Source organism: Oncorhynchus nerka, linkage group LG7, assembly GCF_034236695.1.
Source record: "Oncorhynchus nerka isolate Pitt River linkage group LG7, Oner_Uvic_2.0, whole genome shotgun sequence".
Lineage (NCBI taxonomy): Eukaryota > Metazoa > Chordata > Actinopteri > Salmoniformes > Salmonidae > Oncorhynchus > Oncorhynchus nerka.
The window spans coordinates 28,274,324-28,291,458 of record NC_088402.1 but is presented as its reverse complement, the minus strand read 5'-3'; the positions used below and the strand labels follow the sequence as shown (position 1 = coordinate 28,291,458).

The 17,135-nt window shown below is 42.6% G+C and overlaps 1 protein-coding gene across 1 annotated transcript in view; it reads right to left on the bottom strand.

Moving 5' to 3' along the window:
* LOC115121859 (neurexophilin-1-like) overlaps window positions 1-16,776 on the bottom strand; it is a 52,296-nt gene extending 35,520 nt beyond the window's left edge. The window contains exon 1 of the mRNA XM_029650995.2: window positions 16,253-16,776. Coding sequence (XP_029506855.1) covers window positions 16,253-16,306 — 54 coding nt within the window. The 5' untranslated portion in view covers window positions 16,307-16,776. The remainder of the gene's footprint in view (window positions 1-16,252) is intronic.
* Window positions 16,777-17,135: the final 359 nt, after the last annotated feature.

The following is a 17,135-nucleotide window of genomic DNA, read 5'->3' as shown; positions in this document are numbered from 1 at the left end:
GCGCGCATCCAACCTGGAAGCCAGCCGCACCAATGTGTCGGAGGAAACACCGTGCACCTGGCAACCTTGGTTAGCGCGCACTGCGCCTGGTCCGCCACAGGAGTCGCTGGTGCGCGATGAGACAAGGACATCCCTACCGACCAAGCCCTCCCTAACCTGGACGATGCTAGGCCAATTGTGCGTCGCCCCATGGACCTCCCGGTCGGTTACGACAGAGCCTGGGCGCGAACCCAGAGTCTCTGATGGCACAGCTGGCGCTGCAGTACAACGCCCTTAACCACTGTGCCACCCGGGAGGCCGCATCCAGCAATTTAAGTGTTGATGCCGTAGCATGCATGTAAAGAATATCCCCATAATCTATAACAAACATAAAAGTAGCTTTCACAATTTGTCTTATATTTGTAGAGGACAAACATGTCCTGTTTCTATAGAGGAAGCCTAGCTGGATTTTTAGCCGTTTACAAAGTTCATCAATATGCATTTTAAAAGACAGTTTATCATCCAACTGTCACGAATATTACCGAAGGTGACGCCCCTTCTTGTTCGGGTGGTGCTCGGCGGTCGTCGTCGCCGGTCTACTAGCTGCCACCGATCCTTTGTTCTGTGTTCGTTTGGTTTTGTCTAATTGGTTTCACCTGTTCCTTGTTAGGGTGGGGTTATTTAAGTTCGTTCAGCCCGCTTCTGTTTGTGCGGGCTTGTTCATCTGTATGTGTTAGAGTGGTTAGTGTTTTCATTTGGGTTTCTCGCTGTCCTTGTATTTTCACGATGGGGTACTTTTGTTCTGTAGTTATACCTGGTTTGGGTATACTATTTTTGTTCCTGTGATTATTTTTGGACATTAAAGCGTGTTTTTCCCGCATCCTTTGCTCTCTGCGCCTGACTCCACACCTATTCACTCATTGAGCGTTACACCAACTATATCCCTAAGTATTTATATGCAGAGACCTGATTAATTCGAGAACCATCTAAGCTCATAAGTGACCCTTGTAATATTTTAAAATCTGTATCCAATAGTGCACATTTTTGGTCAGCCATTGAAGCGATAGAGTACATGACAGTGTCATCAGCATATAAATGAATTTGACACTTTGGTTATGTAGAGAGTGAACAGTAATGGACCAATAATAGAACCTTGTTGGACCCCTTTAACCTCTTCAGTCGACCCTCTACTTTTTTGAACATTTTGTTAAAAATCGCGCAACATTTCAGCGCCCTGCTACTCATGCCAGGAATATAGTACGTTCATATGGTTAGAATGTGTGTATAGGAAACCCTCGGACGTTTTTAAAACTGGTTAAATCACGACTGTGGCTATTACATAACGTGCGTTACATCGGAAAGCGCAGGAAAACCTGATCACAGAAAATGGAAATAAATATCCTTGCGCCACTTCCAGCAATTGTTAACAGTGAGCCGAATTAGATAAGACCGAGCATTCAACTCCCACAGCATCCCCATGTGGTCGAGTATCTTGTGAATTTAATCATCTTTGATTCTTGGTTGAACCGAAAGAGGGGCACCGCTTACCTCCGGTCTCCGCCCAGATCATTCCGGAAGAGCTCTCTCCTGAAATTTTTTCCAAGACGACAGCTAATGATATTTACATCGCCTACGGATGATTTTGATCGCTTATTAACGTTTACTAATACCTAAAGTAGCATTACAAACGTATTTCGAAGTGTTTTGTGAAAGTTTATCGTCTACTTTTTGAATTTAAAAAAATGACGTTACGTTGTGAAATCGCTGTTTTTTTCGTTTATCACACAGTCTACATATAACGATATCTTGGCTTTATATGGCCCGATTTAATCGAAATAAAGACCCAATAGTGTTTATGGGACATCTAGGAGTGCCAACAAAGAAGATGGTGAAAGGTAATGACTGTTTTCTATTTTATTGTGCGGTTTGTGTAACGCCGAAATGCTAATTATTTTGTTTACGTCCCCTGCTGTGCTTTTCTGTTGTAGTGTATTGGTGCATGCTATCAGATAATAGCTTCTCATGCTGTCGCCGAAAAGCATTTTAAAAATCTGACTTGTTGCCTGGCTTCACAACGAGTGTAGCTTTAATTTGATACCCTGCATGTGTATTTTAATGAACTTTTGAGTTTTAACTAATACTATTAGCATTTAGCGTAGCGCATTTGCATTTCCAGAGCTCTAGTTGGGACGCAAGCGTCCCAGGTAGAGGTAAGAGGTTAACCAACTCCAATGGCTCCAACTGGATGCTGTCGACTCTAACTGCCTGACTTCTATCCTTTAGATAGTCATGAAACCAACGACAGGCATCCAATCCCAGTCCTATTGACGACAGCTTACCCAAAAGTATCACATGCTCTAAAGTGTCAAAAGCTTTAGACAAATCTATGAACAAGGCGGCAAAGTACTTTCTATTATCTAGGGCATTAGTAATATCATTTACAACACATACAGTGGCCATAATAGTACTGTGTTTAGGTCTGAAGCCAGATTGATTACTAGAAAAAGTATTGTTAACAGTTAAAAAATATTCACCAATGACTCTAGAATTTAAGCCAAACAGGAGAGCTTAGAGATGGGCCGATAATTATCCAACTCACTACCATCACCTCCCTTGAGGAGTGGTAAAACAAAAGCTGTTATCGAAGATTTAGGAATCTTTCCTACGACCAATGTTTGATTAGAGATATGCGTCACTACACCAGCAATAATAGGTGCCGCACACTTGAGTAAATATGGATCGAGATTGTCTGAGTGTGTGTGCATGTGCCCACGCAAGTAGAAAAACATGTTGTTGACACCCTACTTGTAGACTGAACACCAATGCCATCCTCCTCGCTGCTCGTCTATGATGTCCTAGACTAGGCTACCTGGCTTAAATGCTTGCTAGCCTAACTTCCTTGCATGGGGAACAATGAACCAGGTAAGTTAGCGAGCTAGTTAACGTGAGCCTACTACATCTACAGCTATCCTACATATTGAACTCGTGGATTCAATATGAATTCATGGTTCGATCAGAATCGCTGATGTCCAAATCCTCATCTCCATCCATGGCTTAGGAAAGGCCTGATTTAGCTAGCTAGCTACTGCAGGAGGACAACAACACATCACAAGCAAATGATTTTGGATGCCAAATGCTCGCTGGCATCAATCAATGAAATACCACAGTCGCAACATTTCATACTCTTCTTGTCCAGACAGCATCAGATACAGTTGAAGTTGGAAGTTTACAATCACTTAGGTTTGAGTCATTAAAACTCGTTTTTCAACCACTCCACAATTGTCTTGTTAGCAAACTATAGTTATGGCAAGTCAGTTGGTGGGTCAGGAGTTTACATACACTAAGTTGACTGTGCCTTAAAACAGCTTGTAAACTTCTTGGCTTTAGAAGCTTCTGATAGGCTACAGGACATCTTTTGAGTCAATTGGAGGTGTACCTGTGGATGTATTTCAAGGACTACCTTCAAACTCAGTGCCTCTTTGCTTGACCTTATGGGAAAATCAAATCAAATCAGCCAAGACCTCAGTAAAATAATTGTAGACCTACACAAGTCTGGTTCATCCTTGGGAACAATTTCCAAATGCCTGAAGGTACCACGTTCATTTGTACAAACAGTAGTACGCAAGTATAAACACCATGGGACCACACAGCCGTCATGGATGTCATAAGGTGAAAGCACCAATTTGTAAGTCGCTCTGGATAAGAGCGTCTGCTAAATGACTTAAATGTAAATGTAATACCACTCAGGAAGGACACACGTTGTCTCCAAGAGATGAACGTACATTAGTGCGAATAGTGCAAATCAAGTCCAGAACAACAGCAAAGGACCTTTTGAAGATGCTGGAGGAAACAGGTACAAAAGTATCTATATCCACAGTAAAACGAGTCCTATATTGACATAACCTGAAACCGCCATTAAAAAGCCAAACTACGGTTTGCAACTGCGCATGGGGACAAAGATCGTACTTTTTGGAGAAATGTCCTCTGGTCTGATGAAACAAAAATAGAACTGTTTGGCCACAATGACCATTGTTATGTTGTGTCATGTTGTGGGGGTGCTTTGCTGCAGGAGGGTCTGGTGCACTTCACAAAATAGATGGCATCATGAGGAAGGAAAAATACGTGGATATATTCAAAAAATATCTCAAGACATGAGTCAGGAAGTTAAAGCTTGGTCGGAAATGGGTCTTCTAAATGGACAATACTTCCAAAGTTGTGGCAAAAAGGCTTAAAGACAACAAAGTCAAGGTATTGGATTGTCCATCACAAAGCCCTGACCTCAATTCCCATAGAAAATATGTGGGCAGATCTGAAAAAGCGTCCAGCTCTGTCAGGAGGAATGGGACAAAATTCACCCAACTTCTTGTGGGAAGCTTGTGGAAGGCTACCCGAATGTGATGAAAGAAAAAAAAGCTGAAATAAATCATTCTCTCTGCTATTATTCTGACATTTCACATTCTTGAAATAAAGTGGTGATCCTAACTGACCTAAAACAGGGAATTTTTACTGGGATTAAATGTCAGGAATTGTGAAAATCTGAGTTTAAATGTATTTGGGTAAGGTGTATGTAAACTTCTGGGTTCAACTGTAGCTACTCATCTCTCAAATGATTTCTCCAGTGTGACAGGTACAGACACTTTTGAATTTAAGGAAAATTATAAAACTCAGAGAGATGAAAGATCAATGTTTTGTACCTTTCATTTTTTTATTGATCACATTTTTTTGTGGGAAGCCTGGCTTCTCTTGGCATCCGTGAATATACGCCACTGTTACATATCATTTTTTGTGGGAAGCCTGGCTTCTCTTGGCATCCGTGAATATACGCCACTGTTACATATCATTTTTTTGTGGGAAGCCTGGCTTCTCTTGGCATCCGTGAATATACGCCACTGTTACATATCATTTTTTGTGGGAAGCCTGGCTTCTCTTGGCATCCGTGAATATACGCCACTGTTACATATCATTTTTTGTGGGAAGCCTGGCTTCTCTTGGCATCCGTGAATATACGCCACTGTTACATATCATTTTTGTGGGAAGCCTGGCTTCTCTTGGCATCCGTGAATATACGCCACTGTTACATATCATTTTTTGTGGGAAGCCTGGCTTCTCTTGGCATCCGTGAATATACGCCACTGTTACATATCATTTTTTGTGGGAAGCCTGGCTTCTCTTGGCATCCGTGAATATACGCCACTGTTACATATCATTTTTTGTGGGAAGCCTGGTTCTCTTGGCATCCGTGAATATACGCCACTGTTACATATCATTTTTTGTGGGAAGCCTGGCTTCTCTTGGCATCCGTGAATATACGCCACTGTTACATATTGATTGGTAGGTCATTTTAAGATAAACAGTACATAAGTGTGTATAGTAAATGTAATTAAATTATCATTATAATAAGCTAATAAAAACAAAATGTTCCCTAGACTCGTCCTGATCAATTTGTTCCAACTCAAACTCATTGCATCACCTCGTGACACAAGAGTATTCTGGGAACAGCCTATAAGTGATAAGCTAATCAATAACAGCACTGAGTTATGAGGTCAGCATACGAGGGTAGATGTATTATTAGCAGATAATAACTCAATTTAAGCTTAAAGGGATAGTTCACAAAACTGAATATTTATTTCCGCGGTTGGTGATAGTGGCTAGGTAAACAAATCCAACTTGTGGATTGTATTCCGTCATTGTCATAGACTACTTACAAGGTAAGGAAACAAGTACATAATCTTGTAAATTTTGTGAACTACCCCTTTAATAACAGCATTATTGTGTCAGTTTGCTGTTACACGTATAGACTTTATTGTTCATTATTCTATTCTAAATCATGAAGGTACAACTCCACCAATCAGATCCGCTTCCAGTCTGATGCATTAATGTGTTGCTCGTTTGCCTGGAGTGACAGCGAAAATACAAACAGTCAGACCAACACAAGCTGACACACACATACGGGTGTCAACGACAACAAACTGGATGCTCACAAACAGTACAATAATTGAAGCAACATGACAATCAAAAGACGCGGCGCCGCTGTCCTCCTCCTCCTCCTCCTCTCCTCCTCCTCCTTCACCTCCTCCTCCCCTCCTCCTCCTCCTCCTCCTCCTCCTCCTCATCCTCTCCTCCTCCTCCTCCTCCTCCTCCTCCTCCTATCCTCCTCCTCTCCTCCTCCTCCTCCTCCTCCTCTCCTCCTCCTCTCCTCTCCTCCTCCTCTCCTCTCCTCCTCTCCTCTCCTCTCTCCTCTCCTCTCCTCTCCTCTCCTCCTCCTCTCCTCCTCCTCCTCTCCTCTCCTCCTCCTCTCCTCCTTTCTCCAATAGTCTCACCCTCTTTTCCTTAAGATTTTCATTTTCTCTCGCTTCTCTCACTTAAACCTGTAATTTAATCCTCAATGAATTTCTTCTTCACGTCTTTTTTTGAAATTTGGTCAAATGATCTTCAAAATGCAATAGTGCTATTCCATGTGCCGTGTAGAAATAGCTAGCACAGTAAGGAAGTCTGTGTGTAGCTGGTGTATAGGAGTGAAGGACAGCAGATATGAGTAAATAAACTTATTTTACTCAACATAATATAAATGCAATACAAAAACAGAGCCCACAATAACGGACCTTCCTACATAGAAACAATCACTCACAAACAAACATGTGGGAACAGAGGGTTAAATAATGAACAGGTAATTGGGGAATTGAAACCAGGTGTGTAAGTCAAAGACTAAACAAATGGAAAATAAAAAGTGGATCGGCAATGGCTAGAAGGCTGGTGACGTCGACCGCCGAACGCCGCCCGAACAAGGAGAGGGACCGACTTTGGCGGAAGTCGTGACAAACACAAAAAATACCAGACAGATCTAATGGTACATTCAATGTTTCTCATAAAATATTCACAAAAATCAAGGGGCGAGAGAGACAGAGAGAGAGAGAGAGAGATGCTCAAGTGTTTCAAATTTCCTCTCTCTCTTAATCAAATATTCCTGGATCTTGATAGCTTCGAGGTCGAAACGAGAAGTGGTATCACAACGGAAGTTAATTGATTAAGCGGATTAAGGAGCACACACACACACACACACACACACACACACACACACACACACACACACACACACACACACACACACACACACACACACACACACACACACACAGATGGAGACAATGATCATGAGAAGAGCTGAATGGCCGGTAGTACTAAGGCCACACAGACGAACTGTGGTTAGTCTCCCTGATCAATGATTACAATTGTGACAGTGTGATGACTCTGGTTGACTAAGACCAAAACATGACTTTAACAAGCAGAGGAGAGGACAATCAACTGATTCAGTGGAGGAATGTAATTTACTGTAAACCAAGGCCTGGTCAAATATAGTCCACTAAACAGGGAATAGGCTGCTGTTAGGGACACTTACTAAATGATGTGTAATTTACATAGAAACAACATGGTAACAATATCTACAAGACCATTACGTAGGAATGCCCTGTAAATGTAAAGCACAATCCTGTCATGACTGGCCTGGAAAACCATTCCCAGAAAGGCATCAGATCGGTACCAGTGGTGCTCTCTCATGGAAGCTTTATGTTCCACTAGGAACAAATGTGATTAAGTAATCCCTGTCAAAATCTGTTTGTTTAAACTAGAGATATGTTTAGTTTTGTTGGACATGGACATAATCCACCTCATCCACCAATGGTGGCCTGGAAGGTGACTGAACTACAACGGTGTTGGTCAGACATCCCGAAAATCGGTATTCTCACGAAAACGTCTGTTGCATCCGAACAGTTTTGTTTACACACCAATATGGAAAGGTGAGACTCTCACGAACACATATGTGTCTGTTGTTTTTCTCTAGGATGCCCACAAGCTCCACAAGACTAATCTGAATGTACCCTGGTACCAGTTAAGAAAATCTGTTTTTCCATGTATGAATCTGTTATGAAATATGTTTCTATGGGCTAATCTGGAGCAGAGGTTGCAACCGAAAAACTTTAAACCTAAGGTGCTGTGCTATTCTGGCAACAGACAGACAGACACAGTATTTACAGTTACTTGGAAGTGTGTTCATCCCTCAGGGATTTGTTCATAAAGCTCTTCCAAACGTAGCCTGATTAAACCAGCATGAACACTGCTCTTCCTATGGACACATTGTTCAGTGTGGTCTAACCAGGGTATGGAAACGTACCCCTGAAGCTAGAATGGAGCTAGAGCTCCCCATGGCCAGTCTCTGTTACTGAAGGGGAAAGATCAGGAAGATAAATTCCATCAACGGGCTTCTGGCCTGTAGCTGTGTATCTCGGACGGTGCGGCAGACACGACCCTGTGGATAGATCCATCATCACTGGTGTGTTGCAGGGACGGAAGTTTACCCCCCTCCTCCCCTTCCTCTTCTCTCCCGTCCATTCCCCTCTTCCTAGACTGAGCCAAACAGGACTGCTTCCCCCCTCCTCCCCTTCCTCTTCTCTCCCGTCCCTTCCCCTCTTCCTAGACCCAGCCAAGCAGGACTGCTTCCCCCCTCCTCCCCTTCCTCTTCTCTCCCGTCCCTTCCCCTCTTCTTAGACCCAGCCAAGCAGGACTGCTTCCCCCTCCTCCCCTTCCTCTTTCTCCCGTCCCTTCCCCTCTTCCTAGACCCAGCCAAGCAGGACTGCTTCCCCCTCCTCCCCTTCCTCTTCTCTCCCGTCCCTTCCCCTCTTCCTAGACCCAGCCAAGCAGGACTGCTTCCCCCTCCTCCCCTTCCTCTTCTCTCCCGTCCCTTCCCCTCTTCCTAGACCCAGCCAAGCAGGAGTGCTTCCCCCTCCTCCCCTTCCTCTTCTCTCCCGTCCCTTCCCCTCTTCCCAGACCCAGCCAAGCAGGACTGCTTCCCCGCTCCTCCCCTTCCTCTTCTCTCCCGTCCCGTCCCTTCCCCTCTTCCTAGACCCAGCCAAGCAGGAGTGCTTCCCCCCTCTTCCCCTCCCCTACCTCCTCTCCCCTTCCCTCCACCTCTCCCCCCCTTCCCCTATCCGCTCCCTGCCACATAGACCCAGTCAAGCGAGAGTGTCTGATCTCTGCTCTGTTAAAGTGGTCAATCAAGCCCATCAGCAGGCTTATGCAATCCATCACCACTGCTGTTAGGTACAAATGCCATCACTAGTCAACACACATTCACTACAGCTATTCACTAAGGCAGGAACAACTCCCAGTCTACTGAATGCCACTGTTTTCTTCCATGCATATGCTGGTGCTGGCATGTTACAACAACCAACCATGCCTAAGGAAAGATACTGGGAAACAGGACAGAGACAAGAGGCAAGACAAGGGCTATTTCCAGAAAACCCAGCTTGAAAATGAATACAGGCAGCGCTAGCAATGTCGATAGAGATTGTTGAATGCTTCTGCCAACAACAAAAACTTCCCTTTCAGCTTTCAAAACACCATTATCTGTTCAGAGCACTAAAGAAACTTCAGACTCGTCCTGGGAGTAACTCTGGCCATGGAAAGTAGGTTGTCAGTGGGTCATCTCATTTATTTCCTGCCTTTAGAAACAAGTAGCTCTACTCTACAGCTCTACAGTTCTACAACACTACAAAGCAGCCCTGGGTTCATACCTATTCAAAATATTTTAGATATTTTGAAAGATTGTATTTGTTTCTGCTCAAGCCTGCCAGGTGTACCAGATGGGTGGGGGTTTCTGCTCAAGCCTGCCAGGTGTACCAGAAGGGTGGGGGTTTCTGCTCTATCCTGCCAGGTGTACCAGAAGGGTGGGGGTTTTAAATGTTGGAACTATTCTATTGGTTCCAAAGTGCCAGGCAAGCTCAATCAAGCACAGATAAGGTATTTTAAATAATTAAAATAGTATTTGAACCAACCTGCTACAACGCTCCTCCTATCAAGAGGCTACAGATAGACTACCCACAGCTCCCAGACAGAGAATAGCAGAGTAGTGGAGCAGACAGAGAAGAGTCCCCCAGAGGTTCAAACCTCAGGTCAGGCCAGGCCTCAATTATATTTTTCAGAAACAGTCAGTGCCCTTCAGTGGATAGCTCCAAATATGACCCTAGACCTCTGAACGTGATTGAAAAACTAGAGCAGTGCACGGAGGGGAAAGATGGAGGCTGTTGTCATTAATCACATAGAATGCATGCGTACGAGCAGACACGGATGCACGCAAAAATGCACACACACACACCCAGAGACACATAGTGTCAGATCCCAAGTGCCTTCACAGTCAGGGGTCAGGGTTATTTTGGTTGTTTAGATGGTATGTGCAGGTTAGGGGTCCGGTCATCAATGAAAGACTTCCAAATTAAAACACCATAAAAGATGACAACTGTGCTGTAAATATTTGCCAGCTTCCCCCAATAGGATTTGAATAAACAAAACTGTAATGATCCATGCAGTCAAAAATTAACCAACGCCCGTCAAGGGCCGATTCCAACAACTATAGACCATTATCATTGACTTTCTGCCCCAAACCAAGGTCAAGTACACACACACAGCTTACTGTCTCCTATGCAGGGTGTTATTGGTCCAGGGAGACAGAGTAAGGGTTGATAAAAGAGAAAGGAGTGTTGCCCCCAGGTCACACGTGTCATCATAAGTGGACCACCAGGTGTGTCATCATCAGTGGACCACAAGAGCAGTTCAGCAGAGGAGCACAGCAGAGTCAGGTCACCTTGAGGTGTGAATTACAGAGGTGCACCACACGGGGTCTTCTGAGACACACACACACACACACACACACACACACACACACACACACACACACACACACACACACACACACACACACACACACACACACACACACACACACACACAGGTGGCAGGTTTCTCTTCTGAGACACTTCCAGACTCTGATCGAAGGGTCAAAGGTCAGCAGTACTGAACTGAAGCAAGTTTTTAGAGTCTAAATAAGATAGATACCAAGTTAATTCAACTTAAAAGCATATTTTTTCCCCATCACATTTAAACCTAGATTTAAACCCGAAAACAAAGTAATTAGTTGAATTCACATTTCATAAAAACTCTACCAAAATTGGATGTTGGGTATGAAGTGTACTATGTAAATACATGAGTACACCATATACGACCTCAGCTATATCAAGGAGCCAAGCAACTGACAATACATCATAATGCTGACGTATTGATATTAATTAATAAAAGATACATACATAGAAATATGAAGAGTCATTTCTAGGAAATATTCACAATAATAACAGATTCCTCTTAAAGTATGATTGCCATCAAAGATAATGTGATTGCAGTGGATGGTCAACGGGCATGGAGACAATTGGTTGTATTGTAATGCTGGTCGAGAGCTACTTGAGTTCCTCAATTAAAGTAGATCCTTCACTGTTAATTCACATGTAACATAGCTGCTAGCGGACCACTTGGCTGTGCTGTGAAGGGTCTGGGGGTTTAATATAAGATTATAGTGCTGTGTGCTAAGAGACTGAACTCTCGGCCATGCCCCTTTAGGGCTCTGCTCTCGGCCTACAGTATGTGGACTTCTGGATAAAGGTAGTGCTATAGTTTAGGGAACAGGGTTCCATTTGGGATGCAACCAATTCAACATAATTGACAACCTTATAGTCTTCCACACACAGTGTGCTCTGTGTAGGATCTCAGTGTAGCATCCTCTCTCTCCTCTCCCACTATTGTAGGATCTCAGTGTAGCATCCTCTCTCTCCTCTCCCACTATTGTAGGATCTTCATTTTAGCCAGTTTGCTACAGCAGGCAAATAATCTTGCAGTAAAAGGAAATGCGAATGATGATGTGTATTATAATTACTGTAAATTGTTGTAGGGGTTGATACATTTTTCGAAAGGGAAAATCTCATCTGAAATTTCAAAGTGGAAATTACAAACTTCAGATGCTTTTTTAATCCTCAAATACAGTTCAGGTTTTTACATGTATTGCATTGCAGGGAAGTTGTCTTGCAACAAGGTGATCAAATTAAGATCCTACATCTGTATATTTCCCAATAAATGGGAATGAAATGGCTGACAAAAATCATAAAGTAATTTGTGTTCAATGAAAGGACAGAATCACAATTGGACTGATATGCGTTCTTTGCTGATGTAATGTAATATTGCCTGACAAGACTCAAATGCAAGCAGTATTTCCCCATACACTGATCTGTGTGTGGCAATCCCTCTCCCACTGAGCTGACTGCTTGCTATGGCAGGGCTGGTCGCAACATCTACAGCATGTTATGATGGTTTAATACTACTAACAATTAGGGCCGGGACTATACCAGTGTCACAATACTTGTTAGTATTGTGGCAAGGAAACAAAGTACTAAATGGATTTAACAGCACTAATGTTGGAAACAAACTTCATTAGCTATGTTGTCATTCAGAGTCACATGTATGCATATTCCAAGCTATAGCACACAATATTTTACATACAGCAAAGAGTTTGGTCTTCTTCGTGTTTTCATTTTTGCCATGGAAAAGATATCGCGGTACTTGAATCTTCACAGCTCCACTATCAAACAATGGTGAGAGGCTGGCCAAACATAGTGCACTATACAGGGAATAGAGTTCCATTTAGGATGCAGCACTGTCGGTGTCTTTCCCACTGCGCCAACTGCTTGGCATGTCAGGCCCTCTCGCCAGCCTGTTAAACAATGATGGTGTAGTTGTAATATGCCTGGCCCAAAGCAGTGCACTATTTAGGGAACAAGGTGCCATTTAGGAGTCATTATGTCTGTGTCTGTCTGTCTGTCCCTCAGGAACAGAGCCTCTTCATTGCCCCCTTAGAGGAAGTGAGACATGACCCCCCCCCCCACACACACACACACACACCTGCCAGTCACTGACAGCCCTGTGTTGCAGCCATATGAGCCACCCTGCTACCAGTCATGGGGCCAGAGAACATGCTATTGTTCACACTAGCTGTCAGTCAACAGAGTATCATCAGCAGTCCCTCTGCTGGGAGCAAAACCACCCTAAAAGCATGTCAACTATCTGACTGGGTTTTATTGGAGCTGGCTTGATCAGAAGTAAGATGCAGAAAAAAACACACGCACACACACACGCACGCACACACACGCACCTAGGAAGGCACCGATAACTCCCAACTAAGCCGAATAATGAATACAATCCTATTTTAATTACATTTTGTAGCCATAGGTGACCATATTCATGTGAATGCCGCCCTCGCAGAGAGGCGTGCGCTGTATTATACCACTGAACACCTGCATCAACTGTTCTTCAGAGCGAGCACAGTGTTATCCAGGTCAAGGCGCGCCCCGCTCAGACAAGAGGCTTAGAGACGAGACAAGAGCTTTTAACACGAAATAAAACCGTCAAAGTTCAACGGTAATCCCCGTAGGTATGGATAAACCCGACAGTTTAACTGGAACAGTTTAACTGTCTGGAAAATAATAATCTAGGTTTAGTGGAGCGCAGACATGGAGAGAGCAAATATCCAGGTGTGGAATTAAACTAACATGAACCAATTTGTAACTATAATACAATATAATCAAAGATCTCTTTACAGTCGACTGAAAAAGCCCTACCTTTTTTATGAAGCAAAAGAAAAACTGAACCAAGGCTATACATTACAAAGACTACATTTTCATCCCAAAATCTGCAGCCAATATCAGTATGTGAAAAGAAACCCTAATCAATTTGTAATATATCCTACCATGGAATATGTATATTGCGTTGTACTGAATTGATTTAAAAAAAACTTTTCCACAAATGTAAAAATTAAATAGTCCTAGGCCTATGCCTAAATTGACAAACCATTTCAGGGCGAGAAAAAGTTGAAAAGTGTCAAAGGGCACTTGTCAAATTTGTCATTTCGAACTATTAGGCCTACGTGAATTCAGGTTTCATCATCAAGCCTACATCTTCATCGGTTTGAATGAACAAAACGGACTTTTAAAACATTTTTGCGTCCCACTGCAATGATGTGTTCAATTGGGACTCATTCTACCCGGCTGTTTTAAGACCCGTAAAACAACGGTCTTGAATATCAGAAGCATGGACAGCTCCCGGTGCTGAATGAGAAAATCCACTTGATAATGCTCCTTGACTCGTTTGATTGGAATTCAGAGGTGAAATTCTATGCGAGAAGAGGTCAAATAAAAAGTGGGAAATGATTTTAAGGTGCCTAATCTATTATACGATAATATTCCTTTATACAGAGAAATGTAATTTGGCCTATAAAATCTGTGATTTTATGTTTACAGTGAAGAAACATTTACGTAGCGGAAAATTACAGGTCATGCTTTGGTCTATATGTTGCATCTGAGATGTTGGTGTTCACATCCTACAAGATAGTCTAGCTGTATCCTTATCAAAGCCCATATAAAATAAGCCCAGGTGTAACGCAAAATATAGATTAAATTTAAATTAATTGTATTATGATTACTAAATGTTGCGAGATTTTTTAATTGTATAGGTCCTGAGCACACTCCAATTTTTATAATTCTGTGGAATTGATTAAAACCTCACTCTTAATAATTACATAAGATATCTTCCTGTAAATGTGTCAAAAATGGTAAAACCCTTTGTAGGCCTATCTATATGCTTACATTTTAAGCATAGCCCAACGCGCCATGGAAGTTTTCAGATTGGTTTTAGATAATGTGGTAAAATAATACCCCACGGACAACTAACAATAACGACCTGTTTTTCTGAATTAAAATTTAAATTGGCTACGCAATTAAATCCTATTCCGTCAAGCCGATAAAAAACAACCAGTAAATTAATTAGCTTGATTAGAATCATTTTAGTTTGAATAAATGTCGTTTTGCGTAAGGATTATGCAGATGAAATAATTCGAACCATTATTTAAATGTCAATAGGACAGTTGTAAGAGAAGCCAGTTTAAATAGGCGTATTTCGTGAAATCTAAAATGTTTCGGGGAAAAATGTCCCGTGGTAAGTTCAAAGGAAATAGACAGAAGCCTACCCATTGTGTGTGTGTGTGTGTGTGTGTGTGTGTGTGTGTGTGTGTGTGTGTGTGTGTGTGTTGTGCGTGTGAGTGTTGCGAACTGTATATTACAAAACATTTGACTAACATGAATTTTAACACCGGACAGTATAGTTTGACACAGTGCTGCCGTAGACCTGATAGCAATAGCCTCTTAAAGGAATAAACATGTATTTTGAGTTGCGTAGAGAGACTGAGTGAGTGAAGGGAGAGAATCTGCGCTCAATTCCAGTAAGAATCAAAGGCGGATTCATTTAGGTGTATGATGTGGCATCTGCTAGTCTTAGTGTCAAGTTATCTGGGTTAGGGATAGGGAACAGAAGCTTAGGCAACACATTTTTGTGTGAAGACATTAGGCTACTCTCCTCAAGGTGTCTGCAGAATTCACACGAAAGCCGAACGCGTGTGTGTTTATTTTATTTTTTTGCAAATGATAATATAGCCTACTTGGAAAGTGAGTTTATTTGAAATATTTAAGTGTCATTCCTTTTTCTATATCAGTCTTCCTGTTACTTTTTAACAAAACTTTGGTACATGAGAAACCTGTGTTTTCTTTCCACTCAATGTCTTAGCATAAGTTAAATGTTATCACATTACGCTCGCTTTGAGATCAGCAAGATGGAGCTGGGTTGTCCGGGCCACGCACCAAACAACTCTCCTCCATGTTGTGTGTATTATGACTGCTCTGAGTGCGATCATTGTTTATGTGGCGGACTGAAAGGAAAAAGCGTTACTGACAAAATCAAAAGGAGAAACGGAGAATTTGAAAGGTTCCTCCAGGTTGACGTGTAGCCTTCAGACGCACCTGCCGGTCGTTTTTGGTTTGTTATGACGCCCCCATGAGACGGTTTGTTGGAACTGCAGCACAATCTGGTCCGTTTTCAGCCAGTGTGCGGGAAATAATGTTTTCATTTTACACTTTAAATGTGTTATTTCTTTGACACGTGTTTAAAAAAATCATCAGTCAAATATTAAATACTTATTCAGTCTTATAACCAAATATATTAATTTTGAAAATGAATTGGACTAATTAGTGCTATTAATTGGACACCATAGACCACAGTTCTGAAATAGAAACGCATACAGTAATGTTAAATGTCTCAGTCATGATGATGTGCAATTTAAAAAGGTGTATTTCCCCCCAATACCCTGATACAGGACGACGGAATGTTTTTATGCAATGAACAGGACATGCCCCTGAAGTGAAGAGTTGTCCAATAGTTCTATCAGTGATGTGCATTTCATAAGAAATCGTTTTTACACATGAGATTTTAGTAAAATGTGTCTTTGAAAGACCACAAAACACAGAGACAACAGTGACACGACAAAGTATTTATAAACACAAACAAAACCACTACTCACCAGGTAAAACGCTGGAGTTAGGAGTAACACCGCACACCAACACGTCGCATGCATTCTTCCTGGTCTCAAACTTCCACTAGTTTCCCTTCGCTGGCTCTTTGTCTGTGAAGACCATAAATCCACGCGTTATCCGCTTTTACACAACCGTCAAGACCCTCACCAGCCTAGGCGAAAATGAAATTACACACCCCATGACCACTGAAGCTTAGCCTACACTTGGAGACAGATATTGGACGAGATGGGGGGGAACAAATAACGATTACAAAGGAATTAATCCAGAGAGCAGGGCTGAAGCAATGTCATAGTTCAATGAAAGATGAAAATTCGATTCAGAGCAAACATAAGGGATCAGTCCTTGATTTGATTGTCTTGCTGCCTGCCGTGCGCGTGAGGCTCGCCTAGCAGTTCCTTACTGAAAAGGAGAACAGTTAAAAGTAGAGTCAGATAAATAACGGACGCTTTATAACCGCGCCTCTGGAAAACGCGTGCCTACAACACATCCGGGCTGAGAGAAACACCGTCGCTCTGTCCACACATAATATGAGAGAGAGAAGAGGAGGGAGGGTAGGAGAGGAACGAGGGAAATATTAAAAAACGGGGCGAGATTGGTCCGAGACGCAAGGATCACAGAGTTGTCTTTAAACAGCCACTATAGCTCAACGGGAAAGCTGTTCATTTACTGACTGGCGGTAGAGTGGTGGGGTTGGTTGATAGAGATAAACGAGCCGACATTCACAGAGAGCCACAGTGCGTATACAGTATGACTCCAGGAAAAACTAACTCACTAGGCTATAGCACCAGCTCCCTCCCTCAATATGTATGGACAGATCACTGCCATATAAGGCTGGACAATGACATTGTTTTCTTGTAGGCTATAGGTTAT